The sequence below is a fragment of the Rana temporaria genome, chromosome 1 (genome assembly GCF_905171775.1).
Source record: "Rana temporaria chromosome 1, aRanTem1.1, whole genome shotgun sequence".
Classification (NCBI taxonomy): domain Eukaryota; kingdom Metazoa; phylum Chordata; class Amphibia; order Anura; family Ranidae; genus Rana; species Rana temporaria.
The window spans coordinates 585,659,035-585,686,676 of record NC_053489.1 but is presented as its reverse complement, the minus strand read 5'-3'; the positions used below and the strand labels follow the sequence as shown (position 1 = coordinate 585,686,676).

The following is a 27,642-nucleotide window of genomic DNA, read 5'->3' as shown; positions in this document are numbered from 1 at the left end:
TGGAATGAAAAGCATAAAATCCAACCTGGCAGGACCCCCAGTGATAATCTGGTACCAGGTGGTCACTCAAACTTTAATACATTACCGCAATGAATTATTTAGCCTCCCCGGCACCAACCTGTGCATGGTGTAATTTATGAAAAGCCCTAATAAATGCATGTGATGGATTAGTAAAACATTCATAGCAGGGGGTGCACATCCAATGACATCAGATAAATGTTATTATACTTTATAACAGAAAATCAGATGCAAAGGCTGCAAAGGAGAGAGTGGCCCCTGCTTGGGATGAATGAGGTGGCTTTTTCTTTTCAGCCCCCCCCCCCCCCAAAAAAAAAAAAATCCACTTGAAATTAGCCTGCATTTAAAAATAAATAGTGAGTAATGAGGGGGGCTTGTGCTCTGGATTGCATTGTGCTGGCAGCTCCCAGGGGGGAGATGAGAAGTGCCTGTGTGCTGGTGACAATGGAGGCCAGTGAGTGGCAGGGAGCTGCTCTCATTAGCTGCCTTGTGACCCCGGGGGCTGGGAGTGACAGCCGGGGGGCTCTTGCTGGCTGCCAGACAGGGGGGAGACCACCAGAGGCTGAGAGAAAGCAGCAGCCCCGGGATTCCAGGCTGGGAGATGTCAGCGTACAGGATCGGATGGTGACCGCTCTCCTCCAGACTGAGCTTGTGCCCAGGCTTCCCGGTCAGAGCTGTGCCCAAGCTTCCCGGTCAGAGCTGTGCCCAGGCTTCCCGGTCAGAGCTGTGCCCAAGCTTCCCGGTCAGAGCTGTGCCCAGGCTCCCCGGTCAGAGCTGTGCCTAGGCTCCCCTGTCAGAGCTGTGCCCAAGCTTCCCGGTCAGACCTGTGCCCAAGCTTCCCGGTCAGAGCTGTGCCCAGGCTTCCCGGTCAGAGCTGTGCCCAAGCTTCCCGGTCAGAGCTGTGCCCAAGCTTCCCGGTCAGAGCTGTGCCCAGGCTCCCCGGTCAGAGCTGTGCCCAGGCTTCCTGGTCAGAGCTGTGCCTAGGTTCAGCGGTCAGAGCTGTACCCAGGCTCTCCGGGCAGAGCTGTGCCTAGGCACCCCGGTCAGAGCTGTGCCCAGGCTCCCCGGTCAGAGCGGTGTCGGGGCGCACAGCATGCTTCCCATAGAAGAGGTGGATGCCGGCCGGGGACGGGTGAGAAGCCGCTCTCTGCTGTAGAAGAAGCCGACATTTGTCTGCACTGGGCACTACTATGGGCTTACTAGCAGCTTACTTGGTGATCGCCGTGCTGACCTGGGGCAGTGCCAGGGCTCAGGGGGAGTACTGTCACGGCTGGGTGGACGCTGCCGGTAATTACCAGGCGGGATTCCAGTGTCCGGAGGACTTCGATACGGTGGATGCCACCATCTGCTGCGGATCGTGTGTACTGCGCTACTGCTGTGCGGCGTCTGATGCCAGGCTGGAGCAAGGCGGCTGTACCAATGATCGGGAGCTGGAGGACACCGGGGTCACTGCACGTGAGTAAGCCTGCTGGGGGCATTTATTGTACCCCCGACTTCACCATCACTGTTCCTACTGCCAACTGTACCCCGACTTCTCCATCACTGATCCTACTGCCAATTGTACCTCCAACTTCCCCACCACTGAACATAATCCCAACTGTACCCCAACTTCTCCATCACTGATCCCACTGCCAACTGTACACCAACTTGCCCATCACCCATCTTACTGCCAGCTGTACCCCAACTTTCCCATCGCTAATCCCACTGCCAAACTGTACCCAGAACTTCCCCATCACTGATCCTACTACCAATTGTATCCCTAATTTCCCCACCACTGAGCCTACTGTTAACTGGACCTTAATTTCCCTATCACTTAACCTACTGCCAACTGGACCCCCCAATTTCCCCATCACTGATCCTACTGCCAACTGTGCCCCAACTTCCCAAACACTGATCTTAATGCCAGCTGTACCCCGACTTACCCATCACTGAGCCTGCTGTCAACTGGACCTTCATTTACTTATCACTGAACCTACTGCCAACTGTCCCCCCACTTCACCATAATTGATCCTACTGCCAACTGTACCCCCAACTTCCCTATCACTGATTCTACTGCCAATGTAGCCTGCTATCCCCATCACTGATCCTACTGCCAACTGTGCCCCAACTTCCCAATCACTGATTGTACTGCTTGCTGTAACCTGACTTACCCATTACCTAACCTACTGTCAACTGTACCTCAACTTCCCCATCACTGAGCCAGCTGTCAACTGGACCTTCACTTACCCATCACTAAACCTACTGCCAACTTCACCCCAACCTCCCCATCACTAATCCTACTGCCAGCTGTACCACTGCCTTACCAATTACTGAACCTTCTGCCAACTGTAAGCCCAACTTACCCATTGCTGCACCTACTACCAATTTTTCCCCAACTTACCCATCACTGAAACTACTGCCAAATGTATCCCCAACACCAATGTGCCTACTGTCAATTGTACCCTGACTTACCGATCACTGCACCCACTGCCAGCTGTACCCCTGTCTTATCATCACTGAGCCAACTGCCAGCTATACCCACAACACCCATCGCTGCTTCCCTCTGCCAATTGTACCTCCAACTTCCCCATTAGTACACCTACTGCCAGTTGTACCCCCTGTACATCATCACTGCACCTACTCTTAACTGTGTCTACTACCACATGTACCAGCCTTTTAATATCACTGCACATACTGCCAACTGTACCTCTGATTTCCCCATCATTGCATCTTCTGCCAGCTGTACCCAAGACTTCTCCATTATACCTACTGTCACCTGCCCCTGATATAACCATTGCTGCTTGCTTGTTACTAACTGGCTCCTGGCTTTTTACACAAATGCAAGCAATCCCTTCCTTACTGATTTTTTGCATGTCTTACTTTTTATATTTTCAAAACTTTGTAATAGGTTTTCAAAATATTTTTTTTTTCAAGAAAAATATTATTTTATAAACAATGAGAAATGATAGAGAATGTAGCAGTCCATGTTACGTCTGCCTTGAAATTCTTGGTTCAATTCTTGGTCAGGACACGGCATGCCCTCCTTGAGCTTGGTTGGGTTTCCTCTGGGTTCTCCAGTTTCCTCCCACACTCCAAAGACATGCTTGTAGGATAGTTGGCTCATCTCTACATTGGTGCTAGTGTTATTTTTCTATCAATTAACCGATGAAGCTGACTGATGATCAGTCGTGCCCACACACCATCAGTTGAAAAAACGATTGTGTCAGAACGCAGTGACGTAAAACACAACGACGTGCTGAAAAAAACAAAGTTCAATGCTTCCAAGCATGCGTCGACTTGATTCTGAGAGATTTTTAACCGATGGACGTGCCTACAAACGATTGTTTTTTTTCTATCGGTTAGGTATCCATCGGTTAAATTTAAAACAAGTTGGCTTGTTCTACTGAGTGTGGTCAAGATGCCTTCTTCACCATCTTCCCCAACAGCAGATAAAGCACTCTAAGGCCGCGTACACACGATCAGTCCATCCGGTGAGAACGGTCCGAAGGACCGTTGTGCTCGGTTAACCGATGAAGCTGACTGATGGTCTGATGTGCCTACACACCATAGGTTAAATAACCGATCGGGTCAGAACGCGGTAAAACACAATGACGTGCTGAAAAAAAATGAAGTTCAATGCTTCCAAGCATGCGTCGACTTGATTCTGAGCATGCGCGGGTTTTTAACCGATGCTTTTGCATACTAACCTATCGGTTAGGCATCCATTGGTTAAATTTTAAAGCAAGTTCTCATTTTTTTGACCGAAGGATAACTGACCGATGGGGCCCACACACGATCGGTTTGGACCGATGAAAACGGACCTGTTGGTTTTGACCGATCGTGTGTACGCGGCCTGAGTCTCCAGGGAGAAAAGTGCTATAGAAATTATAAATAAATAAATAATATATTAATAATCAAATTAAGCTTGCCACAGACTGCTCGAAAATTCAGTAAATTCCTGCTGGCTTAGCCAAAGCTTGAGCAGTGTATGGGCTTTCCGACACCACTCCATTTGGCAAAAGTCGATTGTTCAGTCAACTTTTGTGGAGGGAGCTTGTTGTAAAATTGTCAACCAAACATGACCTGCATCCAATCAGAATCAGACACTGTACAGGTTGTCACAGTATAATAGCCTGGCAGGGGGGATTTTCCATGCATAGTGTTAGTATGAATGGAGGAATCTGTTGAATCGCTATCTATACATGTATGTCATATGGCTGAGATTATATACACCAGCCCAGGATCAGATGTATTTTTAAGCTGATGGCAGATGGGGGGTTTTGTAGTAGAGATTGATGTCCAGCCATTTTGCAGCAATCACTGGAGTCATTAGCGATCATGCTACAGCGTTGAATAGTGTTCTGCAATGGCTAAATATCACTCTCCTTCAGCGATCTGAGCAACATTACATAGAGATGCATTAAGATCGGCTGTCACTGGCAATTTTTTCACTGACACAAAACACTGCTTAATTATGATCAGTGAGCATCAGAGCAGCAACACTTTGTAATGCCGCGTACACACGATCAGTCAAACCGATGAGAACGATCTGATGGACCGTTTTCATTGGACCAAACCGATCGTGTGTAGGCCCCATCGGTTATTTATCCATAGGTTAAAAAAAAGCCAACTTGTTTTAAATTTAACCGATGGATACCTAACCGATAGAAAAAAAACGATCGTTAGTAGGCACGTCCATCGGTTTAAAATCCACGCATGCTCAGAATCAAGTCGACGCATGCTTGGAAACATTGAAGTTCGTTTTTTTCAGCACGTCGTTGTGTTTTACGTCACCGCGTTCTGACATGATCGTTTTTTTAACTGATGGTGTGTAGGCACGACTGATCATCAGTCAGCTTCATCGGTTAATTGATGGAAAAATCCATCAGACCGTTCTCATCGGATGGACCGATCGTGTGTACAGGGCTTAAGAGTAGTGATCCCATAGAAAATCATGCATTTCTTAGCAATAAACTACTAATTAAAATTGGGGGTTAATTGCTGCAAATAAATAAATAAATTGCGCATCTAACATCTACCTTACATTGCTTTATACCAGTGGTCTCCAAACTGTGGCCCAGGGGCCAGATGCGGCCCTTTGCTTGCTTTTATCCGGCCCTTGGGGCACTATTTTATCCACTGATACCAACAATGTGGCATAATTTCTCCTACTGACACTAACAATGGGGCACACTTTCTCTCAATTACACCAACCATGGGGCTTCACTGCCCGGTTCCGTAGGGAACCGGGCAGTGAAGCCACAGCGATTCACTTCCTGGTTCCCTCAGCGTGGATGGCAGGGGGAGCAGCAGAGAGACGAGCGATCGCTCGTGCTCTGCTGCGATCGGCGCTGGACTCCAGGACAGGTAAGTGTCCTAATATTAAAAGTCAGCAGCTGCAGTATTTGTAGCTGCTGGCTTTTAATATGTTTTTCCCATGGCACATCCGCTTTAAAATGACAATGATAGGGGACAATTCCTCTCAATGATGCCAACAATGGGGCAAAATGACATCAGTATTGACAACAAAAATGAGACCCAATGACGGGGCACAATTACTCCCACTGAAACAAACAATGGGGTGTTCATTTTTCCCACTGAAATCTGGACCTTTTCGACTTCCACTGACCACTGTCCGGCCCTCGTAAACTATGAAGGACAGTAAACTGGCCCTTTGCTTAGAAAGTTTGGAGACCCCTGCTTTATACATTCCTTAATTTACTAAAGAAGCAGACTCTTCACTTAGTAAAGCTGTATGTGCTACAATCATCCAATGATGTGCAAGGCAAATTTCCATTTCTAAAATTTCTTTGCACATAATTGGCTGTTCACACAGGTTCACAATTTGTAAAATGTACTTCATCGAATTGGTATATTACACTGATAAGTCATAGCATCATGACAGGTAAAGTTGATAATCGCGTGACAATGGCACCTGAAAGTGGATGGGATATATTGCATAGCAAGTGAACATGTTGTCCCTGCAGTTGAAATCCGAAATAATGGGCAAGCGTAAGGATTTGGGTGAGTTTGCAGAGGGCCAAATTGTAATAGTTAAATGACTGGGTCAGAGCAACTCCAAAACTGCAGCTCTTGTGGGATGTTCCAGGTCTGCAGTGGTCTGGACCTACCAAAAGGGGAACAAGAATGAAAAGCTTTGAACTGGTGACAGGGTCATGGGTGGCCAAGGATCATTAATGCATGTGGGGAGCAAAGGCTGGCCTGTGTAGTCCAATCCAATCAAAGAACTACTCTAGCTCAAATTGCTGAAAAAGTTAATGCTGGTTCTATTAGAAAGGTGTCAAAACACACAATGCATTGCAGTTTGTTGTGTATAAGGCTGGGCAGCCACTGACCGGTCAGGGTGCCCATGCTGGCCCATTTCCACAGGCAAAAGCACCGACAATGGTCACGTACTGGACCACGGAGCAATGGAATAAGGTGGCCTGGTCTGATAAATCATGTTTTCTTTTACATAATGCGGATAGCCAGGTGTGTGTGCATCAATTACCTGGGTAGGGATGGCACCAGGATACACTATGGGAAGGCAAGCTGGCCGAGGCACCATTTTTGTTGCAGTGGAGTGAATTTTGCCGCCCCATCATTGGTGTCAGTGGCAAGAATAATGCCTCAAGGGACGGATAAAGGCAAGCAAAGGGCCGCATCCGTCCCCAGGGTCGGCAGTTTGGAGACCACTGAACTATAGTGTCAAATGTGGTAGAATGATAAAGAAGCGTGAGGATGGAGCATTCTTCTTTGGTTCAATTTATTGAGCCATCAATAAGTCATTGATTAGGTGGGCGAGTGCCGTCTCCTAATCCCATTTTTTTTTAAACCAGATTGAAATTTGTGTAAGATATTGCTATTTGACTGCCAGTCTCCCAGCCTATTAGTGACTGCTTGTTTATTACCTAAAAGAAGCAATTCAACACTTGTCTGTTATTGGCCAAGATCTCTGGATCCAGGGAAGGCTTTTTAGCAATGACCTGAATAGTTCCCTTAAAGTGACACTAAACTTGGTTTAAAAATATCTATTCAAGTATGTATTTTTAAAGTGGATGCAAAGGCATAACTTTTTTTTACCTTAATTCATTCTTTGCATTAAGGCATTAAAACCTTCCATGACCAGCTGTGCCCGTCTGCAGCAGCACTTTTCTATCTTCCCATATTTACAGGACACAGAAACGGCAGCAGAGGCCATTGGCTCCTGCTGCTGTCAATTAAATCTTGTAAAGGATTAGGCGGGGCAGGGCCGAGCTGTGCTTTGTGTGTGTCTATGGACGCACACAGCTCTGCTTGGAAGCATGCCCGCACGAGTGCCCCAAAAACAAGCAGTTTGCTATGAGGGCACTCAGAGAAGAGGAGGAGCAGATAGTGCCAGCAGGGGACACCAGAAGAGAAGGTTCAGGGCCGCTCTGTGCAATACTTTTGCACAGAGCAGGTAAATAACCACCCTCTCTTGCTCGCTCCCGAGGTGGACTAGGTAATATGGATTAGGTACTATGAAATGTTTAGTGTGCATGGAGAAGTGCACATGACCACAATTAATTCCAAAGAAAGTTGAGGGGAAAGGAGAGGTTTGTTTGCTTTTGGAGGATGTTACAAGAAGGCAGAAAAACACAGTAAAAACGATAAAAATCAGATTACAAGGCTATTAAATAGTGGATGTGTATGGATTATTTTTGGAGAATAAGGATAATGTCACTTAAAGCTGGCGTGGGAATATCCCTATTTTGAGAGAGCACTGTACATTTTTGGACCACTAGACTACTGTGGCTAATGCATGCTAATTGTGAGCCTGTTGGACCGGAGTCAAGGTCATATGTGGTTGTTGCATAAAGTCCTTTGATGATTATCACAGATTCCTCAACATCAATACTATAAAATGTTGTCCAAAGGCTTGTTGATGAAAATATGCCCCATCATTGGTGTCAGTGGCAGGCATATTGCCTCAGAGACTGTACTATTGGACTCTGAGAGGTCTGCTGATTTTCCAGAAGTATTTCAATCTCTGAATGAAATGCTTTTGGTGGCAAACTAATGACCAAACTCCTCACATCTTTACTGTGAGAGCTTCAGACTGGGCTTCAGGCAACGTGGATGGCACAAATGTTCTACAGTGCGTAAGAGTTGCCCTAAAGGGAGAAATTAGAGGGACACAGCACAGACACACCAGTTTGCCATTTTTATTAGAAAGGATAAGCAATTTGAAAGTAGATAGGGATTTCAGCTGCTATTTGTCTGATACCTGGGAATGTGACATGCCTGACGAAGGGGCCCTACGTGGCTCCGAAACGTTGCACTTTCTTTGTGTTGTGATCATGCAATAAAACATCCGTTTGGACGCTGTTTACATCGTTCCATGGTATGCTGGCAAATATTTCTACTGTAACGTGAGTGAGTGAGAAACTTATATAGCGCAACACATGCGAACTGAATCGCCTCTGCACGCTTAGTATCCTTTCCCTACTGTACTTTTGCCCTCAGAAAAGATGGGTTTTGAGTTTTTCTCTGAAGGCCAGGTGATTCACCTCCAACCGGATGCTGGTTGGTAGAGCCTTCCATAGTCTAGGTCCTTGGATTCCAAATCTTCGTTCTCCTTTGGACTTGTATCTGGCTTTGGGTATCTGGAGTAGATTTTGGTTGGTGGATCGCAGAACGCGATTGGTGTTGTGACATTTTAATTTTTCACATAGATATTGGGGGGAATTTCCTTGAACACACTTATGTGTTTCGACAGAGTGCCTTAAAAGTGATTCTGTCTTTTACTGGCAACCAATGAAGGGATCTCAGTGAAGGTGAGATTGATTCCCATGTTTTTTTCCCAGTCACGAGTCGAGCGGCCGTATTTTGAACGACTTGCAGACGAGTGATTAGGTATTTTGGGAGTTCGAGGTAGAGGGCATTTGCATAGTCGAGTCTGGAGTTGATAAGTGTCCCCACCCCGACTGCTATGTCTTCTTTCGGGATAAAGGGAATGAGTCTACGTAGTAGGCGCAGCAGATGGTGGGATCCGCTGACTACTGACCCTATTTGTGCATCCATTGTCATGTGGGTGTCAAAGATGACTCCGAGACTTTTGACTTTGGTGCTGGGGGTGATGGTTTGTCCCAGAATGGGCGGCGGTGTCCATATTGGTGCGGGAAGTCTCTTTCGGGTTGGCGTGAAACAGGAGAAGTTCTGTTTTTGAGCCGTTGAGTTTAAGGTACAGTAACTCTCCGTCATTCAATTTTCTATCAAAGTAAGGCATTTCTCTAGTCCGAGATAACTATCCTTATTGTTTTGTTGCAGATGCGAAAATATAGTTGCGTGTCATCCGCGTAGGAGTGGTAGAGTAACTTCTGGTTACTGATGATTTCAAAAAGAGGGCGGAGATAGATATTGAATAGTACGGGTGACAAGGGGGATGCCTGAGAGACTCCACATGACACTGTGCGTTTGTTAGAAGTGAAAGGACCCAGTTTCACTATTTGAGATCGGTTTTCCAAGGAGGAGGAGAACAAGGGTAAATCTGAGACAGCCACTCTAGCTACTTCAGCTAGACGAGTCAGCAATAATTTGTGGTCTACAGTATCAAATGCTGCGCTTAGGTCCAACAGTATCAGAAGACAAGATTCTCCTCCGTCTGCTGCTTCGAGAGCATCATCCCATATTTTGAGAAGTGCTGTTTCAGTTCCGTGACCAGGACGGAAACCCGATTGAAAAGGATCGAGTAATTTGTGGGTGTCTACTGTAAATGCTGTTGTACAACTTCTTTCTCCATAACCTTGGAGAAGACATTTAGGCCTGTTATGGGTCGACGATTGTTTGGGTCTTTGGGGTCAAGGGTGGGTACCAGTACCAGTACCAGTATCCAGCTGGTTGTTGCTACAAGCACCCAAACCCAAGAGTGGATCCAGGAATGTGTGCGATGGGAATATGAAGTATGTTCCCATGACAGTTAGGCATTCCTTGGTGCACCTATGACCATAATTGATGATCTCAATGGAACTATGGGGAAAATAATAAAATAATCATAAGTTAAGGCATTTTTCTACAAATGCATACACAAAGGATACCTACAGTATCCAACACTAGTGAGTACACCCCTCACATTTCTGTAAATATTTTATTATATCTTTTCATGTGACAACACTGAAGAAATAACACTTTGCTACAATGTAAAGTAGTGAGTGTACAGCTTGTATAACAGTGTACATTTTCTGTCCCCTCAAAATAACTCAACACACAGCCATTAATGTCTAAACCGCTGGCAACAAATGAGAGTACTAAGTGAAAATGTCCAAATTGGGCGCAATTAGCCATTTTCTCTTCTGTGTCATGTGAACCATTAGTGTTACAAGGTCTCAAGTGTGAGTGGGGAGCAGGTGTGTTCAATTTGGTGTTATCGCTCTCACTCTCTCATACTGGTCACTGGAAGTTCAACATGGCACCTCATGGCAAAGAACTGTCTGTGGATCTGAAAAAAAAGAATTGTTGCTTTACATCAGGGGTGCCCAACCTTTTGAAGAGCAAGGGCCACGTAAACGACTTAGTTACCGATCAAAGGCCACAATGGGTGGAGCGGGTGGAGGGAAGCCCACTCTACTCTATAGAGCCCACTCTACTCTTTATTTTTTTTTAGCGGATTGGATTGGTGGTAGGCGTTTGTAAACAGACACAAGTCCATTTACATCTGCCACTCCTTAGAGGTGAATGGAGGGTCCGATTGGGTCGGACTGATCGTGTGAAAGGGCCCAATAGCTGCTTTCACACTGATACACTGTTGCGTACCTGCACTGCAGATGCAGCACAGTTCACCTGTGGGTTAGCTGCACTTTGCCATAGACTTCTATTATATCCTGTAGGTGTTGTGCACTTTCAGAAAGCGCACCAAACTCGCAGGTAATAGAAGTCTATGGCTCAGTACAGGTAACCCGCAGGTGCACTGCTTTGCACCTGCAGATCAGTTTGAAAGCAGCCCAGTAACCACTGCAGAACAGATATGCCCTTAAATACAATGTGATTTTAGGAATAAACTTACCTTTAATAACAGGATTCTATTCTACTTTATTCCATCCCAGAGCAGGAGGTTGCGGGCCACATCAGAGGGCTCCACGACCACATGTGGCCCTCGGGCCACTGGTTGGGCACCCCTGCTCTACATAAAGATGGCCTAAGCTATACAGTTGTGCTCATAAGTTTACATACCCTGGCAGAATTTATGATTTCTTGGCCATTTTTCAGAGAATATGAATAATACAACTTTTCTTTCGCTCATGGTTAGTGTTTGGCTAAAGCCATTTATTATCAATCAACTGTGTTTACTCTTTTTCAATCATAATGAGAACAGAAACTACCCAAATGACCCTGATCAAAAGTTTACATACCCCAATGCTTAAACAGTGTATTGCCCCCTCTAACATCAGTGACAGCTGGAAGTCTTTTGTGGTATTTGTGGATGAGGCTCTTTATCTTCTCAGATAGTAAAGCTGCCCATTCCTCTTGGCAAAAAGCCTCCAGTTCCTGTAAATTCTTAAATTATTGGGCTGTCTTGCATGAATTGTATGTTTGAGATCTCCCCAGAGTGGCTCAATGATATTGAGGTCAGGAGACTGAGATGGCCACTCCTGAACCTTCACTTTATTCTGCTGTAGCCAATGACAGGTCGACTCGGCCTTGTGTTTTGGATCATTGTCATGTTGAAATGTCTAAGTACGTCCCATGCACAGCTTCCTGGCTGATGAATACAAATGTTCATCCGGTATTTTTTGCTAACATACTGCATTCATCTTGTCACAATTTTGACCAAATTTCTTCTGCCTTTGTAGCTCACACATCCCCAAACATCAGCGATCCACCTCCGTGTTTCACAGTAGGAATGGTGTACCTTTCATCATAGGCCTTGTTGACTCTTCTCCAAATGTAGTGTTTATGGTTGTGACCAAAAAGCAAAATTTTGGTCTCATCACTCCAAATTACTTTGTTGCAGAAGGATTGAGGCTCGTCTCTGTGCTGTTTGGCGTATTGTAAGCGGTATACTTTGTAGCATTTGCGTAGTAATGGCTTTCTTCTGGCGACCCGACCATGCAGCCCATCTTTCTTCAAGTGCATCCTTATTGTGCATCTTGAAACAGCCACACCACATGTTTTCAGAGAGTCCTGTATTTCACCTGAAGTTATTTGTGGGTTTTTCTTTGCATCTCAAACAATGTTCCTGGCAGTTGTGGCTAAAATTTTAGTTGGTCTACCTGACCGGGGTTTGGTTTCAATTTGATCCCTCGTTTTCCACTTTTTGATTACAGTTTGAGCACTGCTGATTGCCATTCTCAATTCCTGGGATATCTTTTTATACACTTAACTACCTTTTCCTGCAGATTTGACAATTCTTTTGCTTTCCTCATGACACAGAATCCATAAACGTCGGTGCAGCACTGGATGAAAGATGGAAGGGTCTGTCAGGAGTCCAGAAACTCATTAACCTTTTATACACACACTAATTACAAGCAAAGAGATCACAGATGAGGATGGTTAACCTTAATAGCCATTCAAACCCCTTTGTGTCAACTTTTGTGCATGTTATCAGGCCAAAATCACCAGGGTTTGTAAACTTTTGATCAGGGTAATTCGGGTAGTTTCTGTTGCCATTATGATTTAAAAAGAGTAAACACAGTTGATTGATAATAAATGGCTTCAGCCAAACACTAACCATGAGCGAAAGAAATGTTTTTGTGTTATCATTCATATTTTCTGAAAAATGGCCAAGAAATCATAAATTATTTAAGAAGATTGCCAAGACCCTGAAACTGAGCTGCAGCATGGTGGCCAAAACCATACAGCTAACAGGACAGGTTCCACTCAGAACAGGCCTTGCCATGGTCAACCAAAGAAGTTGAATGCACATGCTCAGCATCATATCCAGAGGTTGTCTTTGGGAAATGGACATATGAGTGCTGCCGGCATTGCTACAGAGGTTGAATGGGTGGTTCAGCCTGTCAGTGCTCACACCATACGCCACACACTGCATCAAATTGGTCTGCATGGCTGTCGTCCCAGAAGGATGCCTCTTCTAAAGATGATGCACAAGGAAGCCTGCAAACAGTTTGCTGAAGACAAGCAGACTAAGGACATGGATTACTGGAAACATGTCCTGTGGTCTGATGAGACCAAGATAAACTTATTTGGTTCAGATGGTGTCAAGCATGTGTGGAGGCAACCAGGTGAGGAGTACAAAGACAAGTGTGTCTTGCCTACAGTCAAGCATGGTGGTGGGAGTTTCGTGGTCTGGGGCTGAGTGTTTCCGGAACAGGGGAGCTACAGTTCATTGAGGGAACCATGAATACCAACATGTACTGTGACATAATGAAACAGAGCATGATCCCCCCCCTTTCGGAGACTGGGCCACAGAGCAATATTTTAACATGATAACGACCCCAAACACACCTCTAAGATGACCACTGCCTTGCTAAAGAAACTGTCTCCAGACTTAAACCCTAGTGAGCATCTGTGGGGCATCCTGAAACGGAAGGTGGAGGAGCGCAAGGTCTCTAACATCCACCAGCTCTGTGATGTCATCATGAAGAGGGGAAGAGGACTCCAGCGGCAACCTGTGAACTCCATGCTGGTTAAGGAAGTGCTGGAAAATAATGGTGGCCACACAAAATATTGACACTTTGGGCCCAAAACAAATTGAACACACCTGCTCCCCACTCACACCTGAGACCTTGTAACACCAACGAGTCACATGACACAGAGGAGAGAAAATGGCTAATTGGGCCCAATTTGGACATTTTCACTTAGGGGTGTACTCACTTTTGTTGCCAGCGGTTTAGACATTAATGGCTGTGTGTTGAGTTATTTTTAAGGGAGCAGAAAATGTACACGGTTATACAAGCTGTACACTCACTACTTTACATTGTAGAAAAGCATAACTTGTTCAGTGTTGTCACATGAAAAGATATTATAAAATATGAGGGGTGTACTCACTTTGTGAGATACTGACAGGGCTCAAAATTTCAAGTCCTGAGCTACTAGTATGGCCCCAAGGGTTACTCACCACCAGGTGCTCCACCCAACCCCTACCCTAATCACGTCCTCATAAATGATCTCATGAAGTGACACTAAAATGTTTTAGGAAGGAGGAAGGGCTGCTTCCCTCTCTCTTCCCCTCCGCGTACGGCTCCCATACAACCCGCCTGCTCGCCCCCCCCCCCCCGGTCCCCGGCTGTCCACCCTCGCCAGCAAAATGCAAGCAGATGAGTGGAATTTTAGAGGGCTGCTGTATATATGCATATATTGTATATGACAGTGCAGGTTGGGTATAAAGATACTTCAGCAGATTGTTGCTACACATAACCTTGTTACTGCAGGGCCACCTTCCCATCTCTTTTTGAACAAATTCATAGTAACCTTGAGTTTGCTTGCGACATTAAAGCAGTATTAAAACCCAAAAACACACATTCATTATATTGCAACTTTTCAACTTATACATGTGATGGCTGCATTCGTTTTCTTTTTAAGGTTTCTTTTTTTTTTATTTTCACCTGGTGATCTGGCCAGCAAGTCTGTTGTTATATAACAGAACACGCTGCTCTGCAGACGTAGTAGTTAGAAGGTTATGACAAACTATTTACTACTGTGCTTACAATGATCAGCTTTTAAATATTAAATAAAACCTTAATTCCAAAGGAAAATACTGTTTGCTCTAACTTAGAGCTCTACGATTAATCGAAATCGCAAACTTTTTCCCTTTCTGATCTTCAAAACAGCATGTCCCGAGTTCTCACAGCTGGAAAAAATAAATAAAAAATCCAGGCAGCCTGCCAAGTTTTATCGCAACACTTGAATAACTTGAATGTAGAAACAAATTATCTTTTCGTTCTTTCATTAACCACTAGAGGCCCGCCCTATAGTCGAATGACGGCTACAGCGCGGACCTGAAAATCCGGAAGGACAATAGACGTCCTCCCCTTTGCACGCGCAGGGTGCGCGCTGTGATCACCGAGTAACTGCGACTCAGGTGATCACAGATACGTGTAAGGGGCCGGTCCCGACCCCTTACCATGTGATCAGCCGCCAGCCAATGGCAGCTGATCACATGATGTAAACAAAGGATCGGTAACAGCGGCTGACAGCGTGAGGAGAAAAAAAAGCCAATCACCGGCTTGTGCACAAGGGACATCGGTCCCGAAGAGGAAGAGGCAATTCTGCCTCATCTGTGCCCACCTGCTAGTGCCTCCAGGCACGTGTGCCAGTGCCCATAGTGCCACCTATCAATGCCCACAGTGCCACCTATCAATGCCCACAAGTGCCACCTATCAATGCCCAGTGGTGCCAATAAGTGCCTCATCAGTGCCACCTAGTAATGCTTCCTATCAGTGTAACCTATCAGTGCCCATTATTGCCACCCATCAGTGCCCATCACTGCCACCCATCAGTGCCCATCACTGCCACCTATCAATGCCACCTATTAGTGCCACTTCTCAGTGCCCACCAGTGTCACCTATCAATGCCCTTCAGTGCCACCCATCAGTGCCACCTCTTAGTGGCCACCAGTGCCACCTATCAGTGCCACCTTATCAGTGCCCATCAGTGCAGCCTCATCAGCGTACATCAATGGAGAAATATTACCAGTTTGCTAAATTTTATAACAAAATATTAAAAAATAAAAGAAAGCTCTATTTGTGGGAAAAATTATAAAAATGTAATTTGGGTACAGTGTTGTATGACCGCGCAATTGTCATTCAAAGTGCAACAGCGCTGAAAGCTGAAAATTGGTCTGGGCAGGAGGAGGGTTTAAGTTCCCAGTAAGCAAGTAGTTAAAGGAATGAACTTGGCGTGTAGATGAGGGAGGTTTAACCATTTAAAGACCAACCCCTTTTCTAACATTTGTTGCTTACAAGTAAAAATCATTATTTTCTGCTAGAAAATTACTTGAAACACTTGAAAATTACTTGATATATAGAGAATAAAATGATGGTTGTTGCAATATTTTATGTCACACCTTATTTGCGCAGCGGTTTTTCAAATGCAATTAAAAAAAAAATACACTTTAATGAACAAAAAACAAACAAAAAAAAAACAATAAAGTTAGCCAATTATTTTTTTGTATAATGTGAAAGAAGACGTTACACTGCGAGAATCGTGATCTTTATTCTAAGCAAAAAAATGGTGATTCTCATTTTATCCAGAATCGTGCAGCTCTTCTGTAACTGAATTCTATAGCCAGAGTTTGGCTTCAGTTTGTTAATGTGTCTAAATTTGGTAGTACATCTAACAATTCCCTCTGGACCGAGAATTCTCCTGTCCAAGGGTGCCCCTGTGCTTCTTCATCCAGAGTGGAGGCATTCTAATACAGGGGGTTTATTACTGGCCAGATCACCAGGTGAAAACAGTGGGAAAAACAAATGGGTTTGATACCAATTTCTTAGGTACAAATATGAATTTCCTTTTGTGAGTTTGCAGAATTATTTTGTGTTTGGCGTCCGGGTTCTGCACGCAGTCATCTGCAGGCTAATGCTTGTAGGTAGCATTACGCTACAAGATATGACTTCAAAGTGGGATTATAGCCAGAAGAGGAAAGATCACACCGTGGTAGCGCCAGTCATATATAGAAGCCAGTGGCTGATTCAGAATCAAAGCATCTGCCAAATGCCTATGTGTGGGTAATAGAAGCTATTTGTAAGACTTTGTTGGATCAGACATTTATATTCTTTCTCAGCTGTAAAGTTTCCTTTCTAGGGAACAGAACTATAAAGCAATGACACAATAGCAGCTCTTATGTCATTCTGGGCAAATACTCCAAAGCTCCAACAACTGCCCTGCAGACTTATAATCAGAAGCTGCAAGAATTATTTGGCAAATTCATCATTCTATAGTGTGAATTTCCCTATATAGCTCCCTAGACGGCATTTTATATTTTTATATCTTGATCTAAATCCTAAAATCATCTTGAGGTAAAAAATAAAAGAAAAAATTATTTGTTGGCCTTTGGCACAATCATGGCTAGCAATACATTTCAGTAAAAACATTTATGCAATGCATTGGGGGGTTCTTCTGTATGGCTGAGTGTTGTAATATTATACCGGGACCTCCTGTATTTCATAGGCAGTGCAGCACGCTGACGTGTACATTCTCCATTTAGTGGTAAAAGCTGACCCTGGGACCTCTTGGTTTTATATAAAGCATAAAAATTTAAAACAGTTTACAAAACATGTAAAATGCATTCTATGCATTAAAGTGGATGTAAACCCTCCATACACCCAGTGAAGTGAACAGCCTCAGACAGGGCCACCATCAGGGGGGTACAGGCAGTACACCTGTAAGGGGCCCGGTGGTCCCCAATGGCCAGATGAAAACCCCCCCCTTTTTTTATTTATTTTTTATAAAAAAAAAAATGTTTTAATATATATATATATATATATATATATATATATATATTTTATTAAAGGGCCAATTTTTTTTTTTTTTTAGAGGTCCGGAGGTTCCCAGGGCCCCGGATGACAACCCCCTTTTTTTATAAAAAAAATAGTTTTTTATATATTTTTATATATATATATATATATATATATATATATATATATATATATATATATATATATATATAATTATTAAAGAGCCCAAAGGTCCCCAGGGCCCCGGATGGCAACCCCCCTTTTTTTATAAATTTTTTTTATTTCTTTTATATTATTTTATTTCTTTTTTTTTCTTTTTAGTTCTTTTTTTTATTTTTTATTAAAGGGCTCAAAGTTCCCCAGGGCAAACCCCCCTTTTTTTTTTTATAAATGTTTATTTTTGTTTACATATATATTTTTTTAAGGGTCCAGAGGTCCCCAGGGCCCTGGATGGAAACTCCCCCCCTTTTTTTTTTATAAATGTTTATTTTTTTTATATATATTTTTTTTATTTCTTTTTTATTAAAGGGCCCAGAGGTTTCTTTCTTTTTTATTTTTTATTAAAGGGTCAGAGGTCCCGGATGGCAACCCCCCTTTTTTTGTCAGGCGGCAGCACCCCCCCCCCCCCCAGTTCTCTGCTCCAGGAGGCCCATGCCTGAAGCTATGTAAGGTGCCCCATAATTCCTGATGGCGGCCCTGGCCTCAGATGATACGCAGAGATGAACCAAATCTCCCTACATAGGTTTTATATGTATATTTGCTGTCTTCACATTTATATACTGTTCAGAAAGTTGAGATCGTGTTGGGAGATTTTCTCTTCCTGGTTAACACAGAGTGTGATGTGTGGGCATACAGCCAAGATAGCTAAGATAGCTGATTGGAGGAAAGGCACACACCCTCTCCTCAGAGGCAGAGACTCTCAGAGCTGTTTTGTAATGGGAGCTGCTCTCTGCTACTCTATTTTAGCAACCTCTTTTGACAAAAGATTCAGGCTGCTTTTGTCTAAAAAGTAAAAAAATATGTCAGGAGTTCTCAGGCTGATAACAGAGGAACCGTTCAGGAGAGAGCTATAAGACTTAGCTATTTGAAGAGAGATAACAAAATACTGAAGATATATGTGCCCAGCTCAAATTTCATGAATCGGGTTTACATCCACTTTAATGTAAAAAACCTTCGGCAAGCAGCTCCCCTTTATACTTACTTGAGACCAATCTTGATCTAGTGATATGTACGAGAGCACTGGCTCTCCCCCTCCTAATTGGACTGAGAAGCAGCAGTGGGAGCCATTGGCTCCTGTTGCTGTCAATCACAGCCACTAAAGAGAAAATGAGGGATGGGGCCGAGCCGACTCTGTGTGTCAGTGGACTCAGGAGCAAACACACAAGTGTCCCCATAGCAAACGTCTCACTATGGGGGCACTCAGCAGGTGATAGGAGCAAAAAGTATGTGATGGTATTTGAGTAAAAAGAAACTGGGTTTAGCCAATCATCTGCAGTGAAATTGAAAAATTCTGGATTTTCCTTTGTACCCGATTGGACAATTTAAATTTTTAGTAAACCCACAACAATAAAATCAGTCTGTATATGCAGTAAAGCATGCTTGTTATACTCACTATGGAACCTAAGGGGTTAATCCTCTGCATTGTGTAAAAAGGCTGTTTGATCCTGTCTTCTCTGATCCTCCCTTTCTTGCAATGCCCCCAAAACATGTCCAGATATAAAAACGTTGATATATTGATATTCCCACTGTATACTGTATGGGATATGTACTGTATATTTTCTTGTGTTCGTGCTTTAGTACTTGCATATTGACATACAAAAGAAGAATTGTGCAGTAAAACACACTGACCAATCAAATGTGAGTTTCTAAAAGCTGAAGTAAACAGACTTGATTGCTGATTTGTTGCCATGAATTTATGAAATGTGTTATTGAATAAGACAAAAATTAAACTGCAGGCTATCTTTAAAGATAAAACAGTCATAAAAAACAAACAAAAAACGAATGAAAAGATACAAAGAAAATGAATAACACTTTCTCAAGATTTACTTGGTTCAGATTCCTAGGAAGCATTAAAGTGGAGTTCCACCCAAAAATGGAACTTCAACATTTCGGAACCCTCCCCCCCTCCGGTGTCACATTTGGCACCTTTCAGGGGGAGGGGGAGCAGATACGTCTCTAATACAGGTATTTGCTCCTACTTCCTGGCATAGATCACCTCAGTGATCTACGCCACTTCCGGCGCCTACTCTGTACCCCCGCTGTCTTCTGGGAGACACACGGCTCCCAGAACACAGCGGGGACCAGTGAAGAAGCGCAGCGGGGCTCGCGCATGCGCCATAGGGAATCGGGAAGTGAAGCCGCAACGCTTCATTTCCTGATTCCCTCACATAGGATGGCAGCGGGGGCAGCCGAGAGCTGAGCGATTGCTTGGCTTGGACTGCCGACATCACAGGCACCATGGACAGGTAAGTGTCCTAATATTAAAAGTCAGCAGCTACTGTATTTGTAGCTGCTGGCTTTTATTATTTTTATTTAAGTGGGACCTCCACTTAAGGACCGCCTAACGCCGATATACGTTGGCAGAATGGCACGGCTGGGCACAAGCATGTACCTGTATGTCCTCTTTAAGTGCCCAGCCGTGGGTCGCGCGCCCACAACCCGGTCCGAAGCTCCGCGGCCGTGGGACCCACGGACCCGATCGCCGCAGTCGTCCCGCAATCGGTCACAGGAGCTGAAGAACGGGGAGAGCTGTGTGAAACACAACTTCCCCGTTCTTCACAGTGGCACTGTCATTAATCGTCTGTTCCCTGATATAGGGAAAGGCGATCAATGACGTCACCCGTCCAGTCCAGCCACGCCCCCCTATAGTTAGAAACACATATGAGGTCACACTTAACCCCTTCAGCGCCCTCTAGTGGTTAACTCCCAAACTGCAGTTGCCATTTTCACAGTAAACAATGCATTTGTATAGCACTTTTTGCTGTGAAAATGACAATTGTCCCAAAAATGTGTCAAAATTGTCCGATGTGTCCCCCATAATGTTGCAGTCACTAAAAAAATCGCTGATCGCCGCCATTAGTAGTAAAAAAAATATTAATAAAAATGAAATAAAACTATGCCCTATTTTGTAAACGCTATAAATTGTGCACAAACCAATCAATAAACGCTTATTAAGATTTTTTTTACCAAAAATAGGTAGAAGAATACGTATCGGCCTAATCTGAGGAAAAAAAATGTTTTTTTATATATTTTTGGGGGATATTTATTATAGCAAAAATGTAAAAATATTGAATTTTTTTCAAAATTGTCGCTCTATTTTTGTTTATAGCGCAAAACATAAAAACTGCAGAGGTGATCAAATACCACCAAAAGAAATCTCTATTTGTGGGAAAAAAAGGACGCCAATTTTGTTTGGGAGCCACGTCGCACGACTGCGCAATTGTCAGTTAAAGCGACGCAGTGCTGAATCGCAAAAAGGGGCCAGGTCTTTTACCTGCATATTGGTCCGGGTCTTAAAGGGGAGTTCCACCCACAATTTCACTTTTTAAATATAAATACCCCTGTAATACACAAGCTTAATGTATTCTAGTAAAGTTAGTCTGTAAACTAAGGTTCGTTTTGTTAGGTTGTTACAGCATTTAGATAGTTTATAATCTAGAAATAGACCGTGGCCATTTTAAGTGTGGGCATCATGAAGCCAGACTGTATGACTTCCTGGATTTCAGCTTTGCATATCTCGCACATGCTTAGTGCACAAGCAATGTAATAGGTTTCAGTCAGGTTTGCAAGGACTACTGGGAAACATGATGCCTATCCCAGAAACCCTTGCAAATAGCCTAGGCAAATAAGGAGGAGGAAGTAATGAAGGACTACAAAATAAAGGTATTTACAAGCAACAAATTAAATAAAAATTGTCCATTCTGAACACTATGAGATTAGAGCATGCAGCACAGACAAACATAAAAAAATGGGTGGAACTCCTGTCATGTTACATGATATTATTTTTATTATGTACTGTCTCTTTAATCCCTATCTAGTTTGACTCTTGTGGCATTCCTTAGTTTGCATGCTGCTCAGTCTCCTCCCCCTCTTTTCTGTATCAGTCATTTCAATGCTGTACTTCATGTGACCTGTATGTTTCTTCTACCTGCATGTAAGAATCGTTCTTTTACCTGTTGTAACTTGCATTCTACGGATCATACGACGAATAAACATCGCCAGATCTTCTTTCATGTGAGTTGTGACTGAGTAAGCTATCTGGAAAGGTGATTTGGGATGGATAATCTCTTCAGGGCAATGAGCTCCATGTGCTACTGAAAAATACATTCATAGCCTTTGTAGCCGATTCAGAATAGTAAAAGAACGTATACAGCAGCCTGCACAGAGATAACTGCGTCACAGGACAGATCATAGTGAAGTGTAACTGTGTGTATTGCATGAGAATTCTGCATACAACCCCAGCACAGCTTGTTACAGCTCCTCACAGTATACAGACACTCTTCACTGCTACAGTCAAGCCTGTGTACTGCAGGCCATCATGAGTGGAAAGGGCTCAGTGTGTGATGAAACACCACAGCATGCTTCACACAGAGAAAGCCAGGATGAGGACCCAGAGTCCACTGCATTGACCAAACGCTCTGTGAAACCCACTTGGAAGGTTAAAGAGAACTATGAATCCATGAGAACTGAACTAGCAACCAGTTTGAAGCAGATTTGGGATAAAATCCTCACCCACATTGATGTGATTTCATGTCCCAGCCATGAGGTACTGCAACTAGAGGGCGCCATAAAGCATCTCTCTGCCTCATACGAACTGTACCAGACTACAAGCAACGAATATAAAACTATTCTGCAAAGCATCAACACTGAGGAGTCCTTAGAGCAACTTAACAATGCCCAGCTTCTTATTGAGGAAAGAGAAAGCTTTATCCAGCGAACTAAAGCAAAGGCAGAAGCAAAATTAATGCTGCCACGGGACACTGTATCTCACAAATCTGTATCCACCAGACGTTCTAAAGGTTCCTCTAGATCCCGAAGTTCAAGGCACTCAACGCTTAGTGAACAGCTAATGAATGCCCGCGCCGAAGCAGAGGCTATCAAGGTACGGGCCGCATATGCAAAAAAGAGAGCAGAAATGGAAACCGAGGCAGCGCATCAAAAGGCAGTAATGGAAGCCGAGGCAGCGCATCAAAAGGCAGCAATAGAAGCTCAAACGGCACGTCAAAGGGCAGCAATTGAAGCTTTAAAGGAACAGAGCAACTACGAGGCAGCTGCAGCAAAACTAAAGGTTTTGGAACAAGCTATCGGTGCAGATGAAGATGCTAGCGAAAGGGTCAGCGTCAAGGCAGATGTAGAAGATCCTTTTGAACGCACTAAGAACTATGTTCTAAACCACAGCAGTGAACACTCAATTACCTCCACGTTTCACGGCAACGCAAGGACTTCACCACATCATCAGGTAAAAGCTGTTCCAGCCACTTCCTACATGCAAACCCACCCCAGTGCAGCTCCCGACTGTCATGCTGATCCCGCATATGTCACAAAACGGCACACTAATCCGCAAGCAAGTCGCCAGCCTCCTGCTAACAGTACTGTTCCAGACCTTCACCCAACAATTCAGCTGAATGCCCTTGCTGCACCATATCTTCCCACGTCTCTTTGCAACGATACCATAAACAATGCTATCCACAACAATCAACCAGCAACCTCCTATGTAAAGTCAGAGGCAACAGAGGTAGTAAAGTACTTACTTCGACATGAGCTCGCCAAGTCAGGCCTAGTAAACTTCGACGACCATCCTGAAAATTATAGAAGCTGGAAAGCCGCTTTCAAAACTACATTAGGCGGTATCGGTTTTACTGCCGATCGTGAGCTGGATCTGCTGATCGGGTTGCTTGGCCCACAGTCAACAGAACGTGTCAAGAGCCTCAGGTCAGTTTACATCGACAATCCAACTGCAGGTCTCACCGCAGCATGGGAGCGTCTAGAACAGACTTACGGTAGTCCTGAAGCCATAGAGAATGCATTGCTCAAACGATTGGAAAATTTCCCAAGGATATCTGGTAAGGACAATATAGAGTTCCAGAGACTCAGCGACCTTCTTCTCGAAGTCCAGCTTGCCAAAACTGACCCTAAGCTACCTGGCCTCAGTTACCTGGACACTGCTCGAGGAGTTAACCCTATCGTTTGCAAGCTTCCGCATGGCCTACAAGAAAAGTGGATCCAAGTTGGGTCATCATACAAACGGGAAAACAAGGTTTCCTTTCCCCCGTTCTCCTACTTCTGCAACTTCGTCAGGAACATTGCTGACACCAAGAACGATCCTAGTTTTGCATTCAGCGAGTTCAATACTCCCTCACCTAAAGGTGACAACCTACATACTAGCTACAGGAACCGCAGAGGTCCCGTGTCTGTTAGGAAGACAGACATTATTCCCACTCCCGCCCCAAACAAGAGCGGCAAGATCGAAAACCCAAACCGATTATGTCCCATCCACAAGAAGCCTCATCCCCTCAAAAAATGTATCGGTTTCAGAAAGAAGCCCCTACAAGAACGAAAGGAACTCCTAAAGACTTTTGGGGTATGTTATAGATGCTGTGCTTCCACCGATCACTTTGCCAAGGAATGTAAAACTCCTATCAAGTGCATAGAGTGCGGTTCCGAGGACCACGTGCAAGCACTCCATCCCCTTGAGTCCAATCCTTCACAACATGCAGACCTTCCTCCTGGGCAGAACCACAGCGGGAAGAGTACAGATCACGTATCTAATTCCACCATGGTATTTTCTTCGTGCACTGAAGTCTGTGGGGAAGACCACTGTGACAAATCTTGCGCTAAAATATGCCTAGTGAATATTCATCACAAGGATCAGCCAGAAAAGACTTTAAGGGTGTATGCTATCTTAGACGATCAAAGCAATCGATCGCTTGCACGATCCGAACTGTTCGATCTATTTTGCACAAAAGGAGAGGTTCACCCTTACACATTAGGCACTTGTAGTGGAACTACAGAGGTTTTTGGAAGAAGGGCTCATGGATTTATTGTGTCCTCCCTAGAAAATAACCTACAATTACCCTTACCTACACTTGTAGAGTGTAACCAGATACCAGCCAACAAAGAAGAAATACCTACACCAGAAGTTGCCTTCTACCACCCTCATCTAAGGTCAATAGCCAGTGAAATCCCACCACTTGACAAAGATGCTAAAATCCTTCTTCTGCTGGGAAGAGATATTCTAAGGATCCACAAGGTACACAGGCAGGTCAGCGGACCTCCAGAGGCCCCATTCGCCCAGTACCTGGACTTAGGCTGGGTCATCATAGGCAACGTCTGTATAGGCAAAATGAAAAGGCCTACTAACATTTCTTCATTCAAGACAAATGTATTGCCAAATGGTCGTAATACTCACTTTGAGCCATGCCCACATCACTACTGGGTAAAGGAGAAGGTAACTAGCTGCAAGTTGCGACATTGCAACACAAACCTTTCCCGCACCTACGATGACAGCTTCGGTTCTACAGTTTTCAACGTAAGCAGTGAAGACGACAAGTTGGCTCCTTCGGCAGAAGACAAAGAATTCCTTAAAGTAATGGACAATGAGTTCTTTCAGGAAGATTCCAATAGCTGGGTAGCACCCCTACCCTTTCGCCTCCCGAGAGAGAAGCTACCAAACAATCTACATCAAGCAGTCAAAAGATTCTCCTCCTTAAAGCGTACCTTAAGCAGGAAGCCAGAGATGGAAAGACATTTTGTGGACTTCATACAGAATATCTTTGACAGGGGTCATGCCGAACCCGCACCCCCATTGAAAGAAGGAGAAGAATGCTGGTACCTCCCTTCCTTCGGTGTGTATCACCCACGAAAGCCAGACCAAATCAGAGTTGTCTTTGACTCCAGTGCCCAACATGAAGGCTTCTCACTTAACGACATGCTCCTCACAGGGCCCAACTTGAACAACAACCTCATTGGAGTCCTAATTCGCTTTCGTCAAGAACCTGTAGCGGTGATGGCCGACATTCAACAAATGTTCCACTGCTTCATCGTCAAGGAAGATAACAGGAATTACCTCAGGTTTCTATGGCACAAGGACAACGACATCAACAAAGAGGTAATTGATTACCGAATGAGGGTACATGTCTTTGGGAACAGCCCTTCCCCAGCTGTAGCAATCTATGGACTAAAAAAGACAGCTCAGCTTGGAGAAGCTGAGTATGGATCCGATGCTCGTCAATTTGTTGAAAGGAACTTTTACGTAGATGACGGGCTCAAATCCTTTCCTACTGCTAAAGAAGCAATTAATCTTCTTACCAGAACAAAGGAGATGCTAGCTGTAGCAAACTTGAGACTTCACAAAATTATATCTAACAGCCAAGAGCTAATGAATGCATTTCACCCTGAGGACTATGCCGCCAGTGTGAAAGACCTTGACCTTGGGTCAGACACACCCCCTATACAGAGAAGTCTAGGTCTGCTGTGGAACATCAAGGCAGACACATTCACCTTCCAGGTGTCAACCTGTGACAAACCCTTCACCAAGAGAGGAGTCTTGTCCGTAGTGAACAGCATCTACGACCCACTGGGATTTATAGCCCCAGTCACCATCCAAGGTAAGATGTTATTAAGACAGCTTACTACCGATAACCTAGATTGGGACACTCCGTTACCTATTGAGAAACAACAAAGATGGGAGAAATGGAGAGGTTCTCTGAAGACATTAGAACAGCTCCAAATTCCACGTTGCTATGCCCCAGTCTCCATCTCAGCCGCTGTCCAGAGGGAAATCCATATTTTCTCTGATGCATCAGTTGAAGCTATAGCTGCAGTGGCCTATTTGAAGACCTCAGGAGTTAATGGAGACATACACTGCAACTTTGTTCTAGGCAAGACAAAGCTAACACCAAAACCCGCACATACCATACCCAGACTTGAACTTTGTGCAGCTGTGCTAGCAGTGGAAATAGCTGAAGTCATAAAGAGTGAAATGGACATTAACATTGATTCCTTCACATTTTACACAGACAGCAAGATAGTGCTTGGTTACATTTACAACCAAACTAAACAATTTTACGTGTACGTCAGCAATAGAGTAGAACGTATCAGAAGGTTCTCCTTGCCAAAGCAGTGGCACCATATTCCCACTGACCTTAATCCTGCCGATTGTGGGACAAGAGCTATATCTCCAGTAGCTCTCCTCGACTGCTTGTGGCTGTCGCCTCCAAGATTTCTTTCTGAAAACTCCTACTCAATTTCCACGGACACTACCTATGAACTGGTACATCCTGACGATGATAAAGAAATCAGGTCTATGTACACCACACTGTGTACCTCTGCGAGTTCAGAACAAAAACTAAAGTCGCATCGTTTTGAACGTTTCTCAACCTGGTCATCAGCTGTTAGGGCCGTTGCTTATTTGATACACATTGCCCATTGTTTTAAAAGGAGCTCAACTTCAGAATGTCATGGCTGGCATATCTGTACCAACCTCCCTACTGCAACGGAAATTGAGCAGGCGGAAAGGGTTATCATTCGCTGTGTACAACAAGAAGTGTACATGGAAGAGTTGCACAGATTCAAAGGTGGAATACCTCTATCAAAGGGTAGTTCACTATTTAATCTGAACCCTGTAGTCGATGACAATCAGTTGCTACGAGTTGGAGGTCGAATAGAGAAATCTGACCTGTGCAGCAAGGAACAAAACCCCGTCATCATACCAGGTCAGCACCACATTGCCACTCTTCTAATACGGCACCATCACGAACTAATACAGCACCAAGGCCGACAATTTACAGAAGGCGCTATCAGGTCAGCTGGCTTGTGGATTGTTGGAATGAAGAGATGTGTTTCTTCCCTGCTTTTTAAATGTGTCAAGTGTCGCAAGTTAAGAGGTAGACACCAACTACAACAAATGGCAAGCCTGCCATTTGATCGCCTAAGTACAGATCCACCCTTCACCTACGTTGGAGTTGATGTATTTGGTCCGTGGACTGTGGTAACTCGTAGGACTCGCGGTGGAGCAGCCAATAGCAAGAGGTGGGCTGTGTTGTTTACCTGTCTCAGCGTACGAGCTGTACATATCGAGGTGATCGAGTCAATGGATTCGTCTTGTTTCATCAACGCTTTACGAAGATTCTTCTCCATCCGAGGACCTGTCAAACAGCTAAGATCCGACTGTGGTACCAACTTCGTTGGAGCCTGTAAAGAACTTCAACTAGACAATTTCTTAGCAAACAATGGATGTACTTGGCTGTTTAATTCACCACATTCTTCGCATATG

General features: G+C 44.3%; 1 protein-coding gene across 1 annotated transcript in view; it reads left to right on the top strand.

Annotated features, from left to right (window-relative positions):
- Nucleotides 1-1,031: 1,031 nt before the first annotated feature.
- Nucleotides 1,032-27,642, top strand: part of SHISA3 (shisa family member 3) — a 55,856-nt gene continuing 29,245 nt past the window's right edge. The window contains exon 1 of the mRNA XM_040335020.1: nucleotides 1,032-1,473. Coding sequence (XP_040190954.1) covers nucleotides 1,209-1,473 — 265 coding nt within the window. The 5' untranslated portion in view covers nucleotides 1,032-1,208. The remainder of the gene's footprint in view (nucleotides 1,474-27,642) is intronic.